Source organism: Microchirus variegatus (genome assembly GCF_963457635.1).
Source record: "Microchirus variegatus genome assembly, chromosome: 12".
Classification (NCBI taxonomy): domain Eukaryota; kingdom Metazoa; phylum Chordata; class Actinopteri; order Pleuronectiformes; family Soleidae; genus Microchirus; species Microchirus variegatus.
In genome coordinates, this window is record NC_139813.1 from 22,005,025 (window position 1) to 22,032,884 (window position 27,860).

At 39.9% G+C, this 27,860-nt stretch overlaps 1 protein-coding gene across 1 annotated transcript in view; it reads left to right on the forward strand.

Annotated features, from left to right (window-relative positions):
- Positions 1–27,860, forward strand: part of LOC310935004 (disks large-associated protein 2-like) — a gene marked incomplete at both ends in the record, with an annotated part of 78,779 nt that overhangs the window by 19,948 nt on the left and 30,971 nt on the right. Inside the window, one exon of the mRNA XM_083898829.1 lies at positions 22,969–24,122. Within this exon, the coding sequence (XP_083754955.1) occupies positions 22,969–24,122 (1,154 nt within the window). The remainder of the gene's footprint in view (positions 1–22,968; positions 24,123–27,860) is intronic.

The window sequence follows — 27,860 nt, forward strand, 5'->3', positions numbered from 1 at the left end:
GGACATCTTGAACCTTTGCAATAACCGGTATAACCATACAAATGGCCCCTTATTTAATTCGGCATTATGATTTGCATTTCCATAGAGAGTCAGGTCAGGGCTTCCTTTTTTTTAAAATAGATCAACCACAAAATGCAGTTGGTGGTAAATAGATGCGAGGCGATTAATAGTGCATTTATATACAGTATGTACATGGTGTGTGAATGTGCTTTTATGAACACCTTAGTGGAAATATACTGTAATTAACTATAAAGTACATTTCACCCAACCTACTGTAAGCACATTCAACGTGCAACTTAATCATAAATTTTTTTCCTGAGTAGTTTTCCCGCCGTGAAAGCAATTCAATTTAAATAAATTAATTAAATAATGAAAAAGAAAAGTGACGAACAAAACAAAACGAGTAACGCAATCCACAAAACCAGAGGCATTAATGTGGTATTCTAATGCAGAGATTTGAAATAGATGGAGATCTGTCACATTCGTGACACCTGTAATATTTTCAGTCACTTCTGTATTCAGTATAGCAAAAATCACATGACCTATAAACACCATTATGTATGTCAGAAGTACAGCCGTTAAGTTGAATGACTCACAGCAGCTCAGAAACATGTTGTTATCCATAATCATAACCATTACAGCTTCCAGAATAGCAGCCACATAAACTCCTGGTCAGATCTGACTGTGAGCTCTAACAACAGCCATGTGTAAGTGCAGAAACATCTGCAGAGTGCAGACATCTGGTTACATCCACAGGTCAAAGGTGGCTGAACAAGCCATTTTGTGTGAATAACACAGGAACAGATCAACAGTGTATAAAAAAAATAAAAATGGTAATTTGGTGGCATGGCAGAGTGTATCGGTAGATAAAATAAAATGCATTATTCATTAAGCGTGGCTGGTGGGTACAATCAACAGCATGGCACAGTCGCAGTTGCTGGTCTTTGAAGCTCATTTCAGGCCCAGTTATTTTTTACATAAATTCTTCAACAAACAACGAGAACAAGGAAACGCGATAATTATGTACAAGTGAAATGCTATGATAGTGATTTTATTTACAGTGTTTATGTACAAATGATGCACAACAACCAGCTATTTGTCTGCAGACTTTGCTCGTAAAAATCCACACTGTAGTTCTGCAAACGCTGTCAATCAAAAACTGGCTCCGCCTTTCAGACAGTTCCTCCAATCATCATTTAAAAGGGGTAGACATTTTATTGGACTGATAATGATATTGGAAGGAATTGTAAGTTGTGATATCAGTATTGGTATCACAACATTTAAGTGTGTTTCAATATCCCACCAACACTACACTTACACTGTTAGTGCTAATTTGAGATTAACCCATCGGAGGTCCACTCTGCCGCATGATGTAATAATCACATGGTTTGCTGTTGCCTAGATACAAAGAGTCAGCAGAGAAAACACTTAGGTAGGTCTCGCTGTCTCTGTCAGAGACCTACAGGACTGTTTGCATCAATTAGACTATAAATGTTACAGGAAAAGCTGCTGTGTTCGTGCTCTTTATGGTGCCAATACGTCCCAGCAAATTATAAAAAGGATAAACAAACAAAAAGGAAGCAATTTTTAATCTCCTTTTAAAGATACAACGTGCGCACCTGTCTTCTGTTACAAGTGTAAAGGAAATACATTCTTTGTCTTCGTTGTTCAAAAATTAGATTTTGTCATTATATCATTTTCTTGAGTGCGCCCGAGGGCGTTGTTGCCTGATTGTGTTATGCTTCATCTTTGTATGTTAGAGAGCATTGAGGAAACAATCTCCTAGCAACAGACTCACTAAACCTTCTGACACCTCCCTCTTCTGTATTCTTCTCATTCCTCTGGTTCACTGGTGAAGCGCTGAAGGAGAACTCAAAGGGAACTCCTAAAACTCCTAAGATTTATATTCCCACTCTACTAATCTAAACGGTATTTCCAGGAATACACTTAACTGTTACTTAAGGCACTTTCTCCTCTTTGTGAAATTAGTTGCATAACCTGCAGCCACAGTATTCTTTTGGTACCTGGTTCCTGGCATATCTGATTCTAAATTCCCAGATCTACTGAAGACACTGGAGACTCTGGAGCATGTAGGTTACTCAAGGAAATGTTTCTATGAACCATTTCCAACCAGCAAACAGCAGAGACTGTGAGTGTGAGCGAGGACAGCCATCTTCTCTCCTGGATGAGTAATGATGGGCCGTCATTTCACCACCATCTGCTGCTCTGGTGCCAGTGCTTTCTGGGAGACTGACTGTGACCTTGGGGAGAGGCCCGGCCTGGCTAGTCCTGTCTGCATGACACCAACTCTCACTGCCAGCTGTCCATTAGTTCTGTAGAGACACTGTGTAATGACTCAATGATCAAACTGAGCTGATCACCTATGACGCATCTACTGTAGATCTGGCTGCTGGATTGACTATCGTGCAATTTTGTTATTTAAAAAAAAAAAAAAAAAGAAGGGGGGGGGGTGTTTGAAGTGATTCTGCCTCATTAAGCAGTGAGAGGCACAGGGAACAAGAGATGGAAGAGATTAGTTATGATGTTGAACAGACGTGTGATGGCTCAGTCCTCAGAGTATATTAAAATTTAGCCATTTTCAGCGTGATGGCGGTAAAGTTAGACATTTTTGACAGTGTCATGTAAGGAGAAGCTGTGCTGGTTTCCCGCAAGCAGGACCTGTCACACTTCCATTTTTCATTTTCCTCACATATTAAACCCCCCCAAAAAATCTATCACTGAAAACTGCCACGGCAGTTAAACGAGTTAGAATGCAGATGGGAAGTGTTAAAATCAGAACGCAACCCTTCTACAGCAAAAATGACTATTAAAACGCCACATAACGTTGCTGTGATTGATTCACATCAACTGCCTCAACACACAAAGGTGCTATTAAGTCTTTAACTTTTTTTAAGATGGATAGTTTAGTGGGACATTAACTAAACTAGAGCTCCCATTAGATACTGGTAGAACATCCCTGCTCACCACATCTACACGCAGAACTGAAGACAGTGAGGAAGCTGAAATCCATCAGAAAGAACCACTGAGGAGCTAATATATCACCAGCCTAAAGAAAGGAATCATAATAAAACTGCTTTGACAGTCACTTTTGCTGATGAATTATTAGCCATTGAAGCTGTGCTGCAGTGCCTGTCACTTAGTCACGGCGGAGCAGTAACAGAGCCCAGTATAAACAGGGGAATTAGTGATAAAGGGCAATGTTTCTTTTTCGGCTTCCCTCTCTCAAATGGTAAAAAATTGGTGTCATGAAACAGTTGAATGTCACCTCCAAAGATGGCATTTGCATCTGATCATGATGTGATTTAATTCTGAACAGACTATTGAGTGAGTGAGTGAGTGTGTGGGATCATTTTCACATTCATGAGTGACTGCGCTGGCCTCTGGTTACAGCATGTGTTTAGTCTGTGTTTATGCATGTGGCTCAGAGACAGCTCAATACCACCTGTTTTCTGTCTGATACGAAAATCGATATATAACTGTGATACGATCTCATGCATTTTTGTTTCATTAATCCATAGAAGTATCAAACTGATACTAACATTAAAGGGGAAATACTATTCAAAATCAACTTTTTAATAGTGCTGGGCACTAGGTTAACGCATGTTAACGGGTTTCCATGACGACTAACCAGAAAAATACATGTGACGTCAAGTTTATGTGCCGTGACACCGGTGTCCAGGCACCGTTTGGCATTTAGCTCTGTTAGCTGCATTAGCTTGTTGCGCTAACCCGCTCAAAACCGAGCGTTCTGAACAGGCCTGTTTTGGCAGGGTGATTGAACTGCTAGGGTGCTTCATCCTGAAGGTATTATGACCAAAGCATGTCACAGATAAGTATAATGTCTGCTTTAAGTAACTTATGGACTAGCCCCTAAAGATTGGATTTATTTTCCCAGGGATAAAAGTCTATTTCATTGTCCAAAGCACAAGAATCAACAATATTTCAAAGTTTTTCCTCACATACACAGTGCTGCATTGAGACACCTAACCTGCAAGAACAGTAACATGTCATTCCTTTGCCCCAGTTTCTTTCCTTCACCTGTCCAACAGAGCACAAACCCCTTTCAAAACAAGACATGTCACTTTAGCAAACAGCCGAATTACATCTATGGTCTTTTGAGGGCGGTGTGTGTAATCCCAGCGCCAATCGCCACCGTCTCAGTGGTTGCACAGTGGCTATTTTCCCCCCTCTCAGAGGGAGAGGTGGACAGTTCAAGTGACAGCTGAGGTTATCACGCTTGTTTTATCGGCCGCTGTGACAGACCCCGAGAGCTGGAGAGTGAGAGCAAAAGGATGCACACGCCACGAGCATTGTCTTCTCGGGTACATGCAATCATATCTGAAACTTTAACGCTGCAGTGTGTGTGTGTGTGTGTGTGACTTTTAAATATGAAACAAATGTCTCCTCCATTCAAACCATTGTCAAAATGAGTTCACACAATGCTGCGTTCAAGCCTGTCAGCTCCACACACCTCACACCGTCTCTCAGGTTTTGGTGTTGCCTGCAATATTCCCCATGCTACATAGCGCTAGTAAAGCTAGTAGAGTGGGACTATGTCTGAAAACACAAAGACGTGCCTATGATTGTCCAATACTGATAATGTGTGCTCTGTCGATAGCGCACAAAGAAAATCAAGCACTCCCCCAAACAACAATGCCTGCATGCTCAATAACAACTGCAGCTGTGGCCTAGTGGTTAGGGCTTCAAGCTGAAGTGCCCTTGAGCAAGGCACCTGACCCCCTCACTGCTCCCCGAGCGCCGCTGAATGCAGGCAGCTCACTGCTCTGGGTTAGCGACATCTGAGATGTACTTCACCTCACTGTGTGCTGTGTGTGTTCACTAACTCACGGATCGGTTAAAATGCAGAAATTGGAAATTTCCCCACTGCGGGACTAATAAGGGAATCTTAATCTTAATCTTAATATCGTGCAGCTCCAAGTTGCCTGGATGACGTTAAATGATAGATATACTATACACAACTTACCTGATAGATATATTATACATAACTTACCGGAGTATCGTAGAAACAAAAATCTAATTTCTTTCCCTTTCTTTGAGTGTGTCTGTATGTGAGAGTGTGGGAAGAAACAAGCGGTAGGTTAGTGTTTTGGTAATTACTCAGAAGTCCACAGGGGGCAATAGAGGTTCCACACTGGAGCTTTAAATCCAAAGAAACATGATGGTGGAAGATAATGCTTTTCAAAAAGTGATTGCAGCAAAGTTATCCATCAAAATGACTGATTTTGACAGTTAAAGTTTATTTTGCTGGGTAAATTTGGTATTTGGAAGAAGTAAAATATAATAATCAATACATAATTCTCTTGATATATTTTGAGTTGCATTTCTATCTTTATCTATTTCAGTCTCCTCTAAATGTACAAGTGCTCTATACTCCTCTTAGGATAAGTGCAATGTTGTAAGTGAGCCCTAGCTTTGCAAACCGTCTCCCACTGACATATCTGCTGTTGCCTGGCAACCACTTAGCATTTTTTTGTGAAGGATATCCTTATACCCGTATTCATAAAAAGGAGCGGTGAAGGCTAAGTTCCTTGAACTATGCTGTGGGTGTTTTTGAGTGCTGAATGCATTGCGTTTCTCACCAAACACCAGCAGCTTTTCAGTGCTATTTTCGAGTGAACATCGCTGCCCCTGTGTTTCCATGAAGACGGCAAACTTTTACTCAGCTGCTGCTGCAGAGAATGAATTTCTTATTGCAGACCAACAGGCTACAATGTCTCGAGGTTTAGTGAAGCAGATAAATGATGACTTAAATCAAATGGAGGCTAAAGGGTTATTTGTTATTCAGGCTTGTATTGACACATGATTGTAAGTTTGCAGAAAGCTACTTTACTACTAGCTACTTATTTGTTTTTGTTATCGCAAGACATTGTAACAATGATTTATGTTGCTTTTCCAATATCAAATATTGGATATCTACAGAAGCACCTTTTTAACAACTGTAATTAAAAGAAACTTTCCAAATTAACTGGAATGAAAGTATCTTCAGTCCCAGTCAGAGCATCATGAATTTAGTAGAAAACCTGCAATTCAAAGAACTAAAAGTTCCCCAAGATGCTTAGTACAAGTGACCTCCCAGGTAATTTAAAGAAAGTGTGCACCTGAAGACGTGCTGACAGGTTTTAAAGCAAAGAGGAATGAAATGTGGAATTAAATTATAAAAAGAAGCTGCGTGTCATTTAAAATTAATTAAGTTATCATGTCATTCAATTAATGTTCAGCACATTTTGCGCATTATTCGTCATTACTGTTAAACTATATTTTAACAGATGGAGGGATTATAAATGTAGTCCGCCACAATGAAAACAGAAAAAAACACATAGGTTGACCTCTACAATTGGGCATTAATTATAATCTCTTTATTTTTGTGCTGTTTTTTGGCTGTTTTTTAAAACAAAGCATGTGTTTCTAAATCATAAATAGATAATAAATGACACAGCAGCATACTTGTATTGTATTTTACCTGTTTTCAATTTCCATTAATTAAAGTGCGATCATCTACATGCTCACAGGGGCGAACATATGGATGCCATATTGATACGCTCATTATTTGTCATGTGAAAAATTTGTCAGAAGTCCCCATCATAGCCCAATGACATGGTAATGGATTCAGAGCAGCAGCTGATCTGCCTGTAACTGTAATTATCTCCACATCCTGCTTTTACTGTCATTAGCAGCCTGTCTCCATAGTGTGCGAACTGTGGAGACAGCCAAATGAGAACAAATTAATAAGGACTGTGGAAGTGTCCCAACGCTCTTAGATGAAAAACGGGCCAGCTTATGAAAGAAAAAACTGTTGAAATAGCTGGGGAAAAAAAATAAAATAATGCAAGTGTGTTTTGTGACTCTTCTCTGAAGGAGAGAGACAAGATGGGTGAATCTTCAAATCTGAGCTGTCTGGTTGTGTCTCATGCTGTGAGATTTATTCATATACATGAGAAAAAGCATACTCTCTTTTTTTAATTAAATGGTACATACAATTGCAAATATATTCTGCATTAGCCCTGTGATGGACCAGTGGTAATGCAGTAGAAGATGGATGGATGGATATGTTCGGTATTGTTGATTTAGCCTTGAACCTGAATCTTACTTAGAGCAGAACTCTGCAAGTCTGGACTCTTTTACACCTTTGTTTCTACGGAGCTCCCCCTACAGTTTTGGAGAACACATTCTCACGTCTCCTGTTTATTTGTTTTCAAACTGAGCCGCGGAGCCATGTCAACGCTAGCTCGGCATCAATTTTCAATTAAAAATCCTGCATAGTTCTGCTTTAAACATGGACGCAACATCCCGCATTTACACTGAACTCGGGACCCGAGTGTGTGTTTATTGTTAAAATGCAGTGCAGGGAGATTTAGCCAATTAAAAGGCAGCTGCATTACCTTATTATTTATGCATGCTTTGTCCAGCAACCTTGAGTAATTCTGATAAATGACTTTTCCCTGTGGTAAGATCAATACGCCTGGCACACAACACTTTCAGCTCAAAGCAAAGCGAGATCATTCCCTAGATATGGATGCTGTGTTCTCTCTCTATCTCAAAGTCTGGTATACACAATATCAACGATGCATAACAGGTTGATAATTTATGTAATTAAAATCACTTTTAAAATTACTTCTCACCTCGCGTTTTGGTGTCAATTATTCTTTAAACAGAACGTGAGATTGCACTAGAACTAGTAAAAATCACTTGTGTGTTGCATTTCTTCAGTAAATTTGAAAAATGTCACATTGACCCCAATTAACATGTGTCCTAACGGAGTGATCCCATCACGAGTCGACTGCGCTAAGTGCAGGCAATCGATTGCAGAGCGGACGTCCTGCGATTTCACAGTATTTTTTACACTTTTCACAGGCCTTATGTTAATTCATTTGTAGCCACACAGAACACTGATCGACACAATTTCTAGCAAGTAGAAGCTTCACACAGACCCTTTCCTTCTCACTTTATCAGTCACAGCAGGGCTTAACAGAACAATGTGGGCAAAACAACTCATTTCAACTTTATTCTGACAAGTATTATGATTTGATTTGGAATATAATTTTTTTTTTTTTTTTTAATAATTGAATAATAATTAAAGAATAATTAAAATGTAATTTTAAATACTGTATTCTTCATTTGGTAGCGCTGTCATACATTCAACACACTATTACTACTCTATTCTAATGCAAGGTTGAAAATGTAAAGATAATAAATTGTTCTCCACATGTATATTACTTTATTTTTCAAACTTCCACAGAGAAGTAGCAGTTGAAATTTGCTAATTGAATGTTTTTAAATTGAAATTTAGATTTTCTTTCCAGCCCTAATACACAGACTTTTTGACTGTACACATGGACACACAAACGTGTACAGTCAAACCGGTTAAAGACATATTTCTTGTCCTTACAAATAGAACATTACATATACTGTATTATTTGCAAATAGATCCAATCAGAGCATGTTAATACCATGTGTGAACAGTGATACTTAAAGCTGTGTCCGCTATGATCAGGACTGATTTGATTTGACAACATTTTCCACAACACCATTAATGTAAATGTTGAGACAGGGAGTTAGGGATGAAAGTTATCCAAAATATCATTTTTGACTGAAATCTAAAGGATTTCCTCACAAGTGTCATCCAAGCACAAGCCCAGGGCTTCTCCCTCCCACCACATTAAAAACCTGTCACGACAGTGTGATGGAGAGGGCATCACCTGCAAAAAGGGAGATGAGAATCTAAATCAAAATTGATCGATTTATAGTCACGGCGCTCATTTGCAATGCAGAATGTCAGCCGCCACGCCTCGCGTGTGCTGAGATTTGTTGTACAATGCTGCACTCGCCTTGATTAGTGAGAATGATGCACATTTGTTGCATACATTTACATTTCATTACTGCTGCTGTGTATCCTTTATCTTGTACAGTAATGGAAGAGAATTCATACTATTCCTGCCCTTGTGTAATGCGACAATAAGCCTGTTGACAGAGATGCTAACTAATATGTGAATTAAGATCAAATGAAAACTGCTGTAACCTGAATGACCAGAATGATCGAGTTAGAAGTCAGTCAGATGTGGAACAGTAGAGCATATCCTCAAAAGTCTCTCCTCAAGGGGGTGCTATTGGTGACTCCACCTGTTCAATCCAGGGGATTCCCCCAAACATCTCAGGCTTACACAGTGGGACCTCAGCTGCAGCCTCACACTGCCATCACCTACGATGCCACTAGAACTGAAGCTGTTTGAACCCTTCACTCCCTTCAGAACACACACACATGAAAGAAGGATTTCTTTTTCCAGTCTCTTGCATCACAGAAGTCGACACACACACAAAAGATCAACTGAGCCGACAGCTACAAAAAATAAAATAAAAGATGAGAACTTTCCTTTGCATTTGTCACATCCGTGGTCTCCCTGTCGCTTTTACTTCAAACACAACTGGGAAGAGTGTCACGAGAAGAGAATAATAAAGCTAAATAATACACAAGCTTTTCTTTGTTTTCTTTGTAAGCTTACTCGAAAGAACCTGCAATTAAAACAAAAGTCAGTAATGTATGTTGAATGGATGCTGCACCCAGATTGTTCTTCGTTCCTTTTGTTCTTATCTACTGGACCATTATAGACACAAACATATAATCCATAAAAGAAAGAAGGAAAATTCATTCATATTTTTGCTCTCTAGGATCTCAAAATGCACGGTTTCATCTTTCTATCCAGAGGTGCACAGGGGGTTGTAGCCACTGTTGTGCCTGCAGTTACTAATCAACCATATGAATTAAATTATCTTGACAGGGAGAGAGAGAGAAAGATGCATGGATTTCCAGCACTGGAAATACATCTTTACTGTTTGAATTGTCTGTGGAAAACAAGTTATTTCAGAGTGGATATGGACCAGTTTGACCTCATCACGAGTAAAGTAAGCTTCTGCTATAAATTTACCCAATTACTCAATTTGCACTGCAGATGTGTGAAAGCGTGACTACTTCCTGTTACCGCTAATGTATTACAACAGTTGTGAAATGGCATAAAAATGTGCATTTTAATTCACATAATTAACTGATAAAATGAATGATATCATAAAAATATATTATAATTTATAAGAATAATGAACATAAGCTTTTATTATAATTATTGCCAAGCTGTTCGGAAACCCCGATTTGCTCTGCACATGTGCGAAGTCAGACTACTTCCTGTTACTGCTAATGACTAGCGAAAAAAATAACATAAAAATGTGTTAGTTTTATAAAACTAAACAAACTAAACAAACTACAATATGTCAACTAAAAACTTGTATTTTATTTTTCTAAGACTACCATGTCAAACAAAATGTCAAAACGTATTGTATTTATTCAATAAAAAATAAAAACATAAAATAACATAATTTTATTTAAAATCACTAAACCTGCTGTAAATAATTTTGAAGGGAACATGTGAAGACGATATCGGGTAATGACATAAGTGTTCCAGGACTGGATTTATTGACCAGTCTGATAACTCTTAACCTCTGCGTGAGCAAAGCTGTTGGTATGCTGCCAAACCTGCAAATGACTTTTGCTTCTTTTCAAAGATTTTACACTAATATATGCTCGTATTTCCACTCGTCAGTACAGATGCTCATTATGTCTGCAAATTAACTCATCGTTTCAGCATTAACGCATTTGTCTAAACATAAAAATGAATAATTTACATGAACAACAGATCTTCAGAACAGCTACTCGAAAGGTTCCTGACGTGTCTGCCAGCAGAAAAACATTATATATATATACATGTATAAATATAGGGTAAAAAATACAGTTAGAGTTACAGTATGACTCATTCACTGTGGTCTTTTACATCAAGGTGCTAGACATTAACATTTAGTTTGTAATTACAACTGCAATGCAGTAAAGCTCACAAAGGACCACTCAGAGCTGTTAACAGACGTCTGATCCTCTGAGCAGAATGGACAGAGCTGGAGGTTTAAAGTCACCACGCTGACAGTTGTGCAGGTGTTACTGTACTCGTCAGTCAATAGAGGAGAGGTTTGCTACGTGCAATCATTACCGAAGCTCTTTAACATCCTCATTAACCCCTATCGATGACTAAGTAGGATGTAATGAAGGAGCAGTTAATTATGTCGATGAATTGTCAAATTTAAGGATATTTTTTAAGGCAAAATCAATCCTCGTCACTAGACTTTGCGATTGCAGACTGGAGATTTTTAACCACAGTGATTCTGTGTCTGTTTCTTGCTTTTGGACTGCAGCCTGTGTTTCTGTACCGATCCCAGGTAAAGTCAATCAATGCATGGACTCGGCCTCTTATAACACCAAATGCATATTTACCCTCCAGGCCCATCTCATGAAAACACTCCCGATCAATAAATGAGAGTCTCTGCTGGCATGCATGCTGTGCACAATGATACTACAGGCTGGAGAAGACCGTCACGCTCATTAAGATATACAGTAGAAGCTGAGCGATCTCGTCTGCTTAAGGTTATCAGGTGTTTTATAAAGCAATATTTCAACCACACAGTAAATGTCAAACAATTAAATGACAAATTAATGACTGAATGTGAATTATTTAAAAGGCTAAATGATGCAACAAATGATACAATTTCTTCACAGCTCAACACAGTTTGGTGTTTCTTTTGAACTGATGCTGCGTAATATTCATTTGAGCCATAATGTTTATATTTAAAGGTTAAACTATCTCTAGTTATCCAAATCTCTAATCTCCACCCACCAAATGTATATTTTCTGGGGTAAATTATTAGGATAAAGCAGGAGAAGATGAAGATGAAAATAAATATTAGGCAAGTATATCTACATGTGTGTTTATCAGACGTCATGTCTGCTGAGGTGGGTTTGGGTCCACTTTGAAGGTCACGGCATCGGTAATGAGTCGTGGGACCTGGTGGTGGTTGCAGGTTTCAGTTTCTCTTGACAGTGTGAACCATTCACCAGAGCGACACATGAAGCAGAACAGTTGTCTCACAGCCCACAGAGCTTGGATGGGGCACGTCAGATGAGAATTCATGTTTCTTTAAGCCAGGGAAACATTTTTTTTTTTTTAAACTTTGAATTAAATGAAGAGTGAGTAGAATTTAGCAACATTTATTGGTGGAGTTTTATGTTGCAGCTGAAGTGCGCTGGAGAACCTTCTGTGAACTTTGCAGGATTGTTGACCCTTATTAAACAGTTTTGGAGTCATCTTGATGGTTAAATGTCTTGTTGCTGGGAGATTGGGGGCTGTCTCCACTCCCTCTACTGTCTTTTAGCAGAAAACTGACCCAGAATCCTCAGCATCAGGAGGTCTTGCTAAGTCTTGGGTCTTGGGTGAGAAACACAAATTAGTTAACAGCACTACACTACTAGACTAGGCAGGTACCAGCTACTATAAAGATCAGTGGTGAGTTTTTACAACAATTAAAGAATGGATGTTTACAGTGGTGTCGTACAATATGAACTCTAGGGGGAGCTCCGTAGAGAAAAGGGCAAAAAGCCACCAGGCTTGTTGCGCTTTAAAAGGATGTGAAGTTTGTCCATTGTGGGCTACTGTAAAAACATGGTGGTGCAAAATGGCCGCCTTAGTAGAGCTGACCTAGCTCCTGATATAAAAATAAAAAGCTCATTCTTGGGTGATGGAAAAACAATTCAATAAATCAGGTGTTTGCACACTTGAAAATTAAGCATAATTATTTTATCTTCAATATGCAATAATAAACAGATTAGACGGAAAACAAATGTGTCATATCTACATGCAAAATGTTGATGCTTTTTTTGGTAATTTGCCTGCACAAAGCAGCCTTTCATCCGTGTGTTGTTAGAAAAGGGGGGTTGCCACAGCAACAAGCTTTTATCCTACAATCTCTTAAGTGTTGGACAAATGGTGTGACCTGGCCCGGATATCTCCCCAACATCCTGCTGCGACCTCGATGGCCTGACAGTAAATCTTTGTTCTGAATAATTTACACTAATGAGAGCAAAGGAGTGGAACCAAATTCAATCAAATCGCTAGTGTGAGTCCACACATTATGTACTTTGTTTTTGTTTAATTTTTTTCAACAATACCCATTTCGCAGATGTATTAATTAGCACAAAATAGTATATTCCATTCAACAGTCCATTATTGTCATGTAGTAAAGGTACCAGAGACATTTTTTATCGTCCAACAGTAAGCACTTCTAGGTGGGACAATGCTCAGCAAACAGTCTTTTTGCATTTTATTGTTCACACCCTCTTTCAGTGTCTGTCTGCATGCAGCATCTTTTCATCTGTCTTGTGCACAGCCATCAGGTGGAAGGCCTGTATTCCATATTTCATGTGCATTGCATTTGGTTAGTCATCATTAAAGCTTCCTGTCTGACAATCTGGTGCATGCTGTGCAGGTATTGAGGGAGGAGTCGTCCCCCCCACCGTACCTTTCATCCCATCTCTCTTCCTCTATTGCTCTCTGCTGCAATAGGCTCAATACAGATGGAGCGGTACATGACAAAACCACCTAATTAAGAGAGCGGCGCAGCTCTGAAATTCCCACACGCCAAATTCACGGCTCCACAACCATGACAGAACATGTTGGCGGTAAGGAAAGAAGAAAAAAACATTTCTTTTTTCCCCCCGATTGCATCATTCCATCTTTGTCTTGAAAGTGCTTGGCTTTTTACTACAAACTGGAAGCCGCGCAAAAGAGCGAGTAGCAAATAGGCTATAGGCGCTTTCTTTCACCTGCAGTCAATGCAAAGGGGCAACATGGAAATGCTAATGAACTCCATGCATGAATAAATTTACAAGTGGAGGATGATATGAGCGTGGATACACAAACTGTTAGACCTGTGCACTAAGAGAGGTTGTAGTCTCTTACTTGACATGCTAAGATGGAACTGCTGCTTTTGGACAGCAAAGGAAGAAAAAACACAAACGCAGCTTACTGCACATTTATCTTTTCCACTGAAATGTGGTATACACGTGGAGCTGAAAGTATTATTTCATTTAATTAGCAATCATTTTCAAATTATCTGATCATTAAAGGCCCTCCTTTACTCTGAGAGATAGAGACCTTCTGCCGTGCAATACATTAGATTTGTAGTTGAGCATTGTACACCTTTTTTGTAATGTTTGGAGCTGCAATGGTGCAGGAACAGCAGTGGCTGTGATGCAAGCCTGCAGTGAAGCAGTGGTTTAGTGAGTGCATTCTCATCAGATGATTGTGACCGGTGATTAAAATACCATCGTGAGGTCCTATTGACAGTCAAGGTCTATTTTTAGCGGGGAATCCACTCCCACAAGAAGGACCCATCACTTTGGGTGGGTACTTTTCAGCCACGTCTCGCTTTACTATTGTGCTATATGGATGTGCCTCGTCACTTATGAGCCAATAGGCATAATTAGCATTGCACAGTTTTGTGTAATAACCAGATTGAGCATGTATAAATGTATTTTTATACTGTACTTTTTGGATGTCTAATAAATCAAGGATATATTGATCTGCATAACAATTATTAGTTCCAATCCACCACGAGCATAAAAGTTAAAACTTTTATTTGGAATACTGTGCAGATCTACTTCTTGCCTTTTGCTTGATGTGACACATCCCATCTGGAGCCGTTCTGTTGTGGCCATTTTGCATCATCCACTAAGCATTCTGGTTAATTTTGGTGCTGATGCAAAAAGTCAGCCGCTCAAATGCTGCGACAGGATCTGTTCCTCTTAAAGCACTAGTATTCACACAGAGACACACATTTAAACCATCTGCAGGACTCTTTGATCCCAATTACCCAACAGACTCTTCAGTGTTTAAGGGCTGGCTGCCACCTGCAAGGAGGAAACTAAAAGGGTATATAGGCTCTGTAATACTCTCACAGCACAAATATCTAAGATGGAACAAAGCACTATATGCAACGCTGCATGACAGAGACTTTTAAATGCCCTCCTGTGTATTGGGCCCTGTGTACATTAGATACCAAGGCTTGTCTTCAGAGAGAAAATTGGTCTTCATTAAAGTGAGGAAATTGGGAAAGCTTCAAAGATGTTGAAGCAGCTCCATAAAAAAACAGATGCTAAGTAGCTTTTTCACAGATACTTTTACTAAAAAAATAATGCAATAATTGTGATAATAATGTCAAACTAATTAATAAAATGTTATGACAGGGATCTAATAATACATACTTAGTTTAGGGTATAGCATTTCTTCCTATATCCAGATGATGACTGTGAGGCATATTTGTCTCGTCTTGTTCCTCTTTAATACTTGTTCATAATGCTGATATTCTGGGATATCTCATGGTTTGTGTAGGAGAGGGAAAAATAAGCCGCGGGCTTGAGCCTAAACCTTTTTTTGGTCAGTGTTTGTGAGTATATTGTGTGAAATGGATCCGTTTTAAATTGGGTGCGTATTAATATTCAAATATGTGAGAGTTGAACATTCGACACAAAGTGTTGTGCCTTGCACTTTGTCGTGTCTAACCAAGAAATCATCATCAAGGTGCACGCTGAAGAAGAAGAAGAAGCCCAAACAAAGTACCTGACATTCTGAATTAAACATGTGTTAAATCAGTGAGGATGAAGGGTTAGATTTTTGCTTTAATGCTGCAGCTGTTGCAGGTGTGAGGTGCAGTTATGAAGGCATTTTTTTTTAGAAGAAGAAGCTTATTCTTTATTCTGTTTCTAATGCTTTCCTTTCAAGTTATTTCTCTTTTCTTCCTTTTTGTGCAGGAAGGAGTTTTACACCACCTTCATATACTGTACTCATTGCAGTTCAAGTGCATCATTTGGCAGGATCATTACATTAGCCTGATTATGAATAGAGCCACATTTTGACTGTTAAATTTAAGTATTTACATAATGATAATAATGCAGAAATATATTTTTAAAAACACATAAAATCAGTAAGTTACAGAATTTAAACTTGTTAGAAGATAAAAGTGTAAAACAGAGCTTCCCAAACTTCAGCTGAACCTAAAAATTTTGCAAAACTTCTGAGGCCGAGAATGTAACACAACATTAGTACACAGATAACATCTGTGAGTGTTTTGTCCAAATTATAATTCCTAACTTTTATATTCAGAATTTCTTTACTAGAATGAAGAATATATATATTGTTTAATTGTGTCGATGGAAGATTTTATGAAGACGCATTTTCCAAGAGGTCATAAAGTGGAGAAGAAGTTTGTTGCAGTGAAAACTGAAAAAACATCCCACACATTATGTTTTTAGCTGTAAGTGTAACAGATGTCTTCACTATTCAAACCCACACCAACAATATACATGCTCTACATATGAAAAATAAAGGGGTCAAACTCTAGTCGGTTTTTGTTTTTCCCTCAGTCACATAAACAAAGGAAGTGCTGGATGAAAAGGTGCAGAGAGGGATTATATGTTTCTGGTCATTTCACACGGCTGCTCTCGTGTGATTTCAAGTGGAACTTGAAAGAGAAACACTGTCATTAAAAAAACAGGGCTCTCGTTTACTTATTTCAGACGCTGCTGTACAACATATACACACATATATGTGTACAACGTACAGATGTTTGCAAAAATCCATCAAAACCCTGAGGGGAGAAAATGTTTCGGCTCTATACGGGACCTCATCCTTTGTGTTGACTGTGAGTGTGGGAGGCTTTACAGGCTGCTGCTGCACAGTGAGCGGTGATGGGCTTTAAGCTCCCTATTTGGCGTTTTTTCTATCCGCGTAAAAGGCGTACAGAAGAGACTGAGTCTGTGTCCGTGGTGTGTGGCTTCACCACAACATCAGCCAGTGACTGCCTACCAAAGAGAGAGCAGCAGCAGTGGGAGGGAGTGGGCGGATATCAAAAGGTGAAATACAGCTTCTGCTGCAAAGCTCCATCCAACTGCATATGATTTTTGTGTCAGATGTGAGGTCCAACACTCCTTTTCACTTATATAATGTTTGCTGCTGTCCCTGCGTGTGTGCGCGCCTGTGTGTGAGCAAACTTGTTACCATTAAAGAAACGTCTTCTTTCTGCTGTCTCTGCAGTGCTGCCAGAGTGACAACACATTTAATTACAATAAGACACTTTAGTTATTTCTTACCAGTAAATATTCCTTTTCCTACTCCCTGTTAAGCGTTAGGAGGTGGTTCGGACTGGTTTCTTACAGCATGAAGGTTACGGTTTTGCGCGTTCCTGCTTGTGTTTGTGCGGGTTTTCTATGAGGAGAGAAAAAACAGTGCAAAAACATGCAGATGAGGATTAGACTCTGAATTTGCCTTCGCTGTAAATGTGAATGGTTGTATCTGTACCCTCCCTGTGCAGCTGGTGACTTATATTCAACGTGTACCCATGCTCTACATCAGTGGTTCCACCTGCACCACCTGAGAAAATGTTGAGCTCCATTATCAGCTATGGTTTTTTTTTCTCACAGGAGGCAGATTTATTCCAAAAAATACTCTGAGGAGAGACTAGCTGAGCAGGTTTGGCTTCTCAAGCAGCTTCGAGACCAGAGAAACAATTATATGAATTTGTATAGAAGAGTTTTTTATGGTATAATTAACAAAGTTACAAGAATCAAATGTAAGGTGTATCAAACACTACTTAAATGTAGCCTATTATCCTCATATTTTCTACTATGAGAAGGACACTGATTCTGTTGCTCATCCCTCATGTTTTTTTGTAAATTAACTGCTGTTCTCTCGTGTCATTGCAAACCTTTAGAGAGATGTAATGCGTTGACATCATGTCGGATAACTTTGAAACTGCCTTGATTTGATTTGGACTAAATCCAAATGGATTGGGTACATGTTTTTTTTTTCCCTTCCACCAAACCATTTGAGGTCAGACTTTAATTTAGAGGTTAGGCTAAGGAACAATCTGAAAGTAATAAGGATTGATTAAGAACGGATGTTTTTTCGCTCAACGGCGATCGATAAATCATTTCAAGGATGTTATGTTCGCTGTGATTCATGCTCTACAGTTTGGCTGCCTGTTGCTGTGTGCTCCCCCATGGCATTCGCTGGTTGTGCATTGGTGTGGAGGAGGAAGGTCTCATTTATTCCAAGTTATGCAACCATCTTGGGAAATGCTGGTCAGGCGCTGACTGTAACATAGCGGCACAGCTTAAACTTAGCACACTGGTTTCCCAGAGACTACAGTGAGCCAGAGACAGCGAGAGAGAGGCCCCCCCCCCCCCCAACCACCACCACCTCTTTGGCACTGGCCCGGATCTCTCCTCCCTGAGAGTGACATCGTTGTCCAGGGGAAAAAAAACACAACTTTTAGAGGCTGCATCAGGTGCTGAGAGAAGCATGTTTAAGGCAGAAAGGGAAACAGTCTGTTGATCATGCACCAGAATAGCTGTTGTGTAAGCTGTGAAACAGGAAAGCTCTTATTAGCGTTTCATGCACTGCAATGTGAGTGAGGGGGGAGGGGAGGATTTGAAATTTTACAGTATAGTCATTGTGAAGACAAACCACTATCAGTCATGACAGCTATAAGAAATGTATTCACCGTGAATCGTCACCTCCATTTTTAACAATAGTAAATTGCACATAATCCTCTCAATTGTAAATGTCATCTTCTGGGAGTTAAAAGAATATTATGTAAATGACCAGCATATGTCATCAGAGATTAAGAAAACAGGTAACATTGAAGTACTGGCATTACTGAGAAAAACATGGTAAAGCTGATATCTTGAAAACCACAAGTGATGTTAACGTTTAGGTTTATATCTCAGCTCCCAACACTTTGATAACCAGGTTATCAGAAGAGTTAGTTACCGAAACTAAAAGGCCTTGCTATTCCTCTCAAAAACGAGAAAGAGAAGCTAAAAATGAGCAGATATACTTTAAAAATCTTGATGTCTGGGGACAGATGCTGATGTTTTCTAGGGGACACATCCCAGTGTCTCCATGCTGGTGGATATTTCACATACAGTATGTTATTTTTTTACAGTCCCAACCAAGTGTAACAAGTGAAATCTTCCTGGCAAACGATGTTCTGTGTTCAGTGTTTTAAAGGGCATTGCAGTAGCGTTTTAAACACTAAGGACTGCAGTTCTACATAGTTTACAAATGGCCCCTTTAATTAGATTAAATTGTCAGGAAATGCACATGCGCAAATGTGTATGGTAAGGTTTTAGAAACTATATTTATCCAAGTACAAGTGCTCTTTTCCAGAAATAAAAGGCCTACTTTTCACTTTTCAGTTGGACACTGAGCAGTTTGGGGTTAAATGGCTGCTCAAAGGCACTTTCTCTCTAGCTTCATTCCTTGATTTATAATTACAACGATTTCTTTTTTGTCATGTAGATTTTCAGATATTATAACTGCAGAAAATACATTTTAAAAAAAGACTACTCTGGGCTTTAGTCCAGGAACAGGGTTTCTAGTAACCAGGTTTGGTTTTTCTCTCAGGGAGTGAAACTGGTGCAGAATAAGAAGTAAAGATTGTATGACCACATGGACGCTCGAATGAGCACTTCAAACACTTCAGAGTTCACCTCAGGCAAAGGAGCTGGAGGCTAGAGGTGCTGCACAGTTGCATCAGCTCATCGTATGGCGAGTGGGTGGCGGTGTCCAAAGACGGAGCTGAAAACTCCATCCTTCATTTTTGCTGCTGCCTGCAGGCTATTCAGACTCAGACCTATGACACAACTAGGTTTTTTTTTTTGTTGAAACCAGTTTGTTGAGCCTGCCGGCATCCCCCTGTCTTGATGTCACCTCCCCCACACACTGAGAACAGTGCACCGGCCACTATGTGTTAGTAGAAGATGCAGAGCAGTCTGTTGCAAATATTTGATGACATGAGTCAACGCAGGCAGTCAGTCAGTCTACATCTCGTCCTTTCTTGTTTTTTACATGATACAAACTGCACCACCTTCATATCTTTACTATAGTGAATGGAGACAGGTGTCACTGGCCTTTTTCTCTGCTGGGAAATATCCCACAGGCTTCTTCTGTTCACAAAAAAAAAATTGATTCTGAGGAGCGGTTGCGACATGAGTCAAATTTTATCGTGTACAGTTTTTTTTTTTTGCTTTTTTTTGCAGTGTAAAGGCTTTAAACTACTGAGGAGTTGTCAACTCAACTCAGGCTCATTCACATTCACCTTGGAGACAGAAAACGCTCCTGCAGGATGAAGTGATCCGAGCTGCCATTCAAAATGTTCCCAGGCAAAAGGCATCAATCTTTGTGCCGAGTCTTGACAAAGTCTGACAAACGTACAAAGAGGTCACTCAAATAAAATAAAATCTTATACTGTATTAGGTTTAGATTTTGATGTAGAGTGTTAATAAAACTATTTTCATGAGGTAGAAATGCAAAGATACAGAGTAGATGTCCAAGATACTTTAAAGGTCCGGATGCTGATTTGTCCATTTGGACTGCTAAAGAAGCTTTTGTAAAGCAAGACCCCTTGCTTAAAGAACCCTTGCTTAAAGAACCCCGATCAAGCCTATTCTAGAGATTTGAAAAACTAAACAATTTTTATTTATGAAGCAGCTTTCATTTCTGCCAATGAAACCTCCTAAATGTTACACACTGGACTCTTAAATTCAGTGTTTTCCAAAGTATACTGGAAAGCAGTCTCGTGCTTCTGGACTGTGATATTACACATAAGTAACAACATTACATCTTAGCTGTATTCACTTGCGAGTTGTAGAGGGAAAGTGGTAAAGTAATCATTTGAAAATGAATTGGCTGATAGCAAGAGACAGCAATCTGGGTTGAAAGATAAGTTGTTGAACAGCTGATTATGGGGTAATCAAACCACCTCCTGAGAGTTTATATAATCATAATCTAGAAATAACACAGAGACAAGCACTCTGTGGCGTGTGTCTTATAATTGTGTACTTTGTTTCTCATAACAGAGCAGTTTCTAATTAGTTAGAATTTCGAAAGACTTGTAAAACAGTATAAAAAAACTGGCTGAACGACCAAGCTGCTTGTAGAATTTAGATAAATTTGCCAATTTAGGCAGTTTGGGGACGCCAGTGTCATCTCATCCAAGTAGCTACAGTGTACACATGAGGGCCTAACACTTCTGTATTGTGTCAGCTCTTTATTTGAACAATCAAGACCAATATTTAAAAGGTGCCAAAGTAAAGGTCAGTCAGAGAATGGTGTGAAAAGGTTTGATATACTGTCACTATTGATCATTCTGTCAAATTAGCGGGGACAGATAAGATGGCAGAAAGGACAGTGGCAAGAATCATGGATCACACTGGTAAAACAGCAGTCAACACTGCACACACTTTAAAAAGAAAACTGCCATGGTTGCCACAGAACGTAGCAAACCAGGGTTGGTGTCTTCAGTATTGCTTTACTGCGAATAATCAGAATTACAAAGTTTAAGATGACGCAGAGTGTAAGCCATAAAATATTATGACGGGTCTTTAAACAAGTACAACAAGCAATCTCCACTTATTGTTCCTGCTTTATGATGTGCAACAAAATTCACGTTTTAATTGAATCAGGCCTCCGACTGCGAGAGCAAAACTGCATTTAAAGGACACGTTGATGGATGCTCAGCTGCTCTGGTGTGTAATGTTTCCGTGAGAATATTCTGTGTTTGAAAGCACATGTTTGGACTACATTATGCTGTATATAACAGAGCATTGCATGTATGTATGTACACAAGTGCTATCTCTGCGTGGAACCAACACTATTATAAGCTTTAATTTAACACGTTTTGTTGCCTTGGCAACTGGTTGATGTCATCTACTTGAGTGTGGTAAATTTGAGCGATAGTCAGGTTTAGGGAGACAACAGAGCACTCTGATGGAGGGAATGAGATAATGAGAGGAACGCAGAAGAACAACATTCGAGTTCTATAGACACTCGGAGGTTTTAAGCGGAAGGGTACAAACTGTAAAGATTGACCAAAAAACATGCAACGGAAAAATTAATAGGAGTTGGTTTTAATATCTTCTACTGAAGTTGATCTGCAGCGTGGATTTTACACAGTGCGCTTAAAAAAAGGATTAGTTGCACATCCTAATTTAATAATCGGACTATGTTCTATTCAAATTCTGAAGACCATTTTATTAAAAAACTATACTTTGATGTCCCACATGTGACAGGTAAAGCTGAAGTGGCTGTAACACATTATATCCTGTACATGTCTCTCTCTTCCCCCCCCCACCCCGTTTGTAAGACCAGGAGCCACCCCAAACAACCTTGAAAATCCTATTACAGTTCCTGGGTTTTTCAGCAGTGGTTGCCATGACAACTGTGCATTTTATTTCTGGCTCCTTTGAAAAAGTGTGAGAGATCACAGATCCTTAGCGTTATGTAAGACTATGTGCACCGTTCCAGGCTGGGGTTTCCTGCTGAAGAGAACTAAAAGCAATTAATTAAACTGGAATAGCAGACACTCGAAGCGCTCCAACATTCTGTTTACTTTGCAGCTTTTAACCACAAACCGATAAGATGCATCCTCTAATTGTCATGCAAAACGATGAGCACTGCCGACAGATGCTTTTCATAACACTGCTCATTTTGCTGCATTTTGTTGTTCTGTCTGCTTACTACATCGTCCTGTGTCTGGGTGGGCCACAGAAAAACAGATGTCATTATGAAAATGTATGACATTTTGAATAATATCGCTAGTGCATTTGACGAAAGAATTTATTATACAGTAGTGGATTCATTTTAACAGTATTAGTGAGTCAAGTTTAATTATTTAAATAAGCAGTTAATCACTACTGAATAGGGATATGGGTTTGTTTCTATTAAGCAAACAATATGAGCACAATGTTTCAACTTAGAAAATGTCGTAGCTTGTTCGTCTTGAATAATCATTTATTTCTTTTAAAGATTTCTGGTAAATGACACAAATGTCTTCAATACAAAACTCAATCAATCTGAAAATGCCAATAGGAGACAGACACTGAACATTTTGACCTTAAATTAGGTTGAGTTTATCCACTCATGGAACATCAAGGATGTTCAGAGCTACTCTCTCTCTCTCTCTGACCATCTTCCTTTTCTCTTCTTCCTTTCTCCACAACAGACCAGAAGTTTTCACCTTGGTCCCCGTCTCCAAAGTTCAATGAAGGCAGGCGCCTCCCTCTGGCCAGGAACATGAAGGGCTTATCGGGCAGCCGATCCCAGCACCAGATCCCTTTACCCCATGGCATGGACTATGACCCTCATGTCCATGACCTTCATGCTCACCATGGCCCCGAGTCCCGCCACTCGTCCTACCTGCTCAGCCCCACGGAGAGCTGCCCCATGGACTTCCACCACCGATACTCGCCGCGCAGCTCCATCCACTCTGACTGCATGTCTCCCATCATGATGGCACCACCTGTTCCGTCTGACCACATGTCCAGCAGCACCTTCCCCAGGATGCACTATAGCTCACAATACTATGACTCAGCCACGCGGGACGACTGCGCTGCCATCACAGCCTCTGCCACTTCCCCCGCTGTCGCTGCTGCTGCAGCCGCGGCAGCCGCTTCCTCCCACCACGCCGGCACCAAGAGCAACCGCCTTCCTGCTAACCTTCTCGACCAGTTTGAGAAACAAATGCCTCTACACCGCGATGGCTTCCACACATTACAGTACCAGCGCACCTCCACCACCACCGAGCAACGTAGCGAGAGTCCTGGCCGCATCAGACACCTTGTTCATTCCGTCCAGAAGCTCTTCACTAAATCTCACTCCCTGGAGGGATCATCCAAGATGAACGGCACAAAAGGTGATATGGTCGGAGGCGGAGGAGGAACAGGAGGTTATTACCATCATGGCCACCACTCAACCAAACATGGTAGCAAGAGGAGCAAGAGCAAAGAACGCAAGCACCGCTCCGGGGGCTGGTGGAGCTCAGACGACAATCTGGATAGCGATAGCACCTACCGCACGCCCAGTGTCATGTCGCGGCACCACGGGGAACACATCAGCCACTGCTACCCAGATTCCATGCACAGCCACCACTTTGGAGACCTGTCGCTCAAGACCTCTAAGAGTAACAATGATGTCAAGTGCTCGGCCTGTGAGAGCATGGCCATGGCACCTGAGGGGAAATTCATGAAGAGGAGCTCTTGGTCGACATTGACAGTCAGCCAGGCTAAGGAGGCCTATAGGAAGTCATCGCTTAATCTAGAGAAACCCATAATGCATATGGACCACAAGCCTTCATTGCGGACATGTCACTATCTGCAGGTATGTGACAGTTTACTTTCCAGAACTTCAGCATACACATATATTCACTCCAGTGTTCCTTGAACCCCCCCTTATTTCAGTTTTCTCAGTCTAGCACAGGTGAGCAGTGTATTTTAACTGCTCTTAGAAACAAATGCCTTTTTAAAAGTATGTAATAACATAATGTGATCATGCACAATACCATCTAGTGGTTAACATTTGTAACACACATGATTGGGCACATAAGCTTGAGAGAGAGAGATTGATGGTGTGTGTGTGTGTGTGTGTGTAGGAATGTTTTACACTCTTACACATTAAATTCATATGGTTCTGACCATGGGCAGCAAAGTTAATATCCAAAACAAATTGTTCATGCTTATGGAAGGCACATATAATAACAGATAAAATAAGGCTCTTTATGTTGTAGATGTTAGGTGGTAGTTTTAGAGTATGGAGCTCATGAGTCTCTAGTTAATTAGGTCACATTTAATCAGGATTTGATGAATCAAATGACTTTCTAGTGAGTAATTATGGAGGCAAATTTAACATAGAGTCATGGAGCTGCCATTTGTTCAAAGATATTAAAAAAAAAAGTATAGGGATCTCCTGGGATCCTTGCCATTGTTGAGTATTTCCTGTGTTGTGGTGAAGAATCACTTATCTGAAAATATGAGGAACAATAACATAGATCAATATTCACTCCTTCCCCATAGAGACCATTCTGAATAACATGCCTTGATTGATATATTGATTAGATATCTTGCCAGAGAAACCTTTTGAATTGCACTTTCTCTATATAGCTCTCTAGAGGACAATCACTGTGGCTGCAAAGAGTTTCGAGCCAATACATTTAACCAGGATTACCTTTTGTGTAGTCACCTCAGGGGGGCTATTGTCTATTAAGGTGCAGAGATCAATCAAGGGAATTGGTGTCATGGTTGAAGACGCTGAAATATAAGGTCACCTGAGGTAGAATGCAGTGTAGATTAACACTGGTTTGGTGCTGAACAGGAATAAATACAGTACAGTCAGAATTTGTGCAGAATAGAAATTAATTATGAAACAGTTTTAAGGACCCTGTCTTTGGTATACCATTAAGCCTCAAGTAGTGTTTTTAAAAACACAATGAAAGCACTGTTGGAGGCCTTTAAATTAATGAGTTTTTATTTTGAAAGCTTTAGGGATACTTGAGAGGGTTTACTTACAAATTCTAACTCATGTGATGCAAAAAAAAAAGTTAAATGAGAATAACTGCTATTAATACAAGTTGTATGCATAATTTAATTGGCTTAAACACTACTCAATATAAAGGTGATTAAAGATTTTACAATAATAGCAACACACTGTCTTCTGAACAGTTAATTTAAGTCAAGCCTCGCTGACATATTTGGGATATTTGGGGTCAAGTTTGTGCCTTCAAACTTTTGACCTCCCCAATAACATTTTTCTCTCAGGGAAACTTGGCCTGAAAACCTGTCTCAGCCCATTATGAAATGTTGCCGCTTGAAATAGGAATGGAAAGAGCTACAGGAATTGGTCATTATTAAACTTCCTCAACCGCTCCTCCGAAGATGATGTATGTCTTCTCCTAACATCGCATTTATTCTGCTGCAGCCTTCTTTTTTTTTCTTGCCACAGTGTGTTCCTGTTAGGACTGGGGTTTGTGCCACACACAGCAAGCAATGCAACATTGCAAGCATTTTGGCAAGATTTAGTTTTAAGCAAGCAATCTAATCAACTTTTACAATCTACTGTGTTTTCTTTAGTAATGGCATAATGGATCACTTGACTTCTTGATGTACTCGTACATATGCTCAGAGACGGGAGAAGAGGCTTTGCCTGGTGCGCACTCTGATGCTTTGATACTGAGTGCAGAGTCACACACAGAGACAAGGGTTGTTTGTATGCCACAGGGACAAACAGACTCTGTCAATACTGAGCCTCTCTCGCTGGCATTTGACAAGTCTCTGCCTGCCCTACAGCTGCCATGAACACAGTCAGCGTGTCCATGCTGAGAGCGGTTATTCACTGCAGTAAAGGTGGAGTGATCAGTTTACAGGCATTCTGGTGTTGTTATCCGATTCTGTTTTTGATGCGTCTGGGTCCTTAAGGTCACTAGTGATGAGGGCAGGTCTGTGTTGGGCAAGCTGTTGTTTCAGCAGGTGTTTAAGCTTGCCCCCTAAGGTGACACTAAATTATTGTTAAACATCTTGAGTCTATGCATTGAACGTGGATGGAGCATCTCTTAACGTAGCTTTCCCCGCCGTAAACTCCCTCTTCTTCGGCCAGGTAACTTCTGCCCAAGTTGCAAGGAGACATCAAGTAGCAACGCCAGGAGAGTGAAACTGGCGGGGACTGACTACTTAGTTACTAACATCAGAAAGGGCACAGCAACTGTCATATAGCAGCTAAAAAGCATCATTCAAAAGCTAAAAATGCAAAATGAGTGAATATTAATGAAATGTGCCTCCCTTTTAATAATCGCTGCAAGTCATGAAGAGAGTTTATGGGCAAAAATTTAATTTAATACTCGCAATGCGTGCATAATTGTATAATTGCGCTAAGGTTTTTCGTAGCCTTAGAATCAGCCTTTTGTGTGTGTTTCTTCTTCTGAACAAGAACCTTGATATACAAACAAATTACATTATTTCTGGTATGTGAAGGCCATCATAGTTTTCTGTCATGTGTGGGAAAGGAAGGGCTGGATTCCTCTGTTCGATAAGAAGTGCAAGTTTCTTCAGTGTATGTCTCTCATTCTTAAAGACTCTAAGCTATTTATGTATTTTGTATGGTTATTTTCCAAATTTTACTGAATTCTACATAAGTAACATATCATTTCTTTCACAACTATGGCCACATCTCCTGCATAAGCAATATATTTGATCTCACCAGGGTTTAGCTGGGTATACAAAGTCTAAATTACTAATCATTTGGCAAATTCTCAAACTCTTGAAGCGTGATTTGAATGCAAGGAACGGTACAGTCAATGCACAGTGTATAAGGTTTCTGCAGTAATCCATAAAACATATTGTATAGCTTCAATCAATCATACGTTTTTGCCCTTCCTCCCTTGAAATGTAGCCAGTGCAGTGCTTTTCCCCCTCGTTTGATGATGATGATGATATTTCTCAGGCAAAATCAGCGAATTTGAGGAGATATTCTGGTGGAAGAACCGTGTCTTTTGATGATGAGGCTATCTACTGTAATAACCCTAAAGATTGAGCTGATGTCATCTCTGTGATATACAATAAACATTAAAACAAATTGTGCCTGTCAGGACACTCTGTACTCACAGAGAGTGCTGCTCCGTGACAAAATCACCAAACACGAGTCTTTACTATGCATTTAAGTACATGCTCCAGGTGAAATTACAGAGACGGCTTTGGATAACAGTCTGCACTCCTGTCAAAGTTGAATAATCATCCGGCTAGTGTTCCTGCACTTATTTCACTTACTATACTGTCAAAAATCTGAACTCATCTGAACAATCCACTACTCACTACTCACAACTTGAGCATCCAGCTACATACTGTCTAACACACTGGATCAGCGTTTTGTTTTGATTTTTCTTTTGGACAAACATGTCTTTGTCGCATGGTCTTACAAAATCACATCCTGCAGTTATCATTTAATGGTAACTAATGATGGTGTAAAGCTGCTTGTCTGCCGAGGTGCCTCAGAGGCACAGCTGAAGATTTTCTTTCAGGTGTAGCATCAAATGAGCAAACAACTAAGGCAATGGTAATGAGCTTGGGGGGA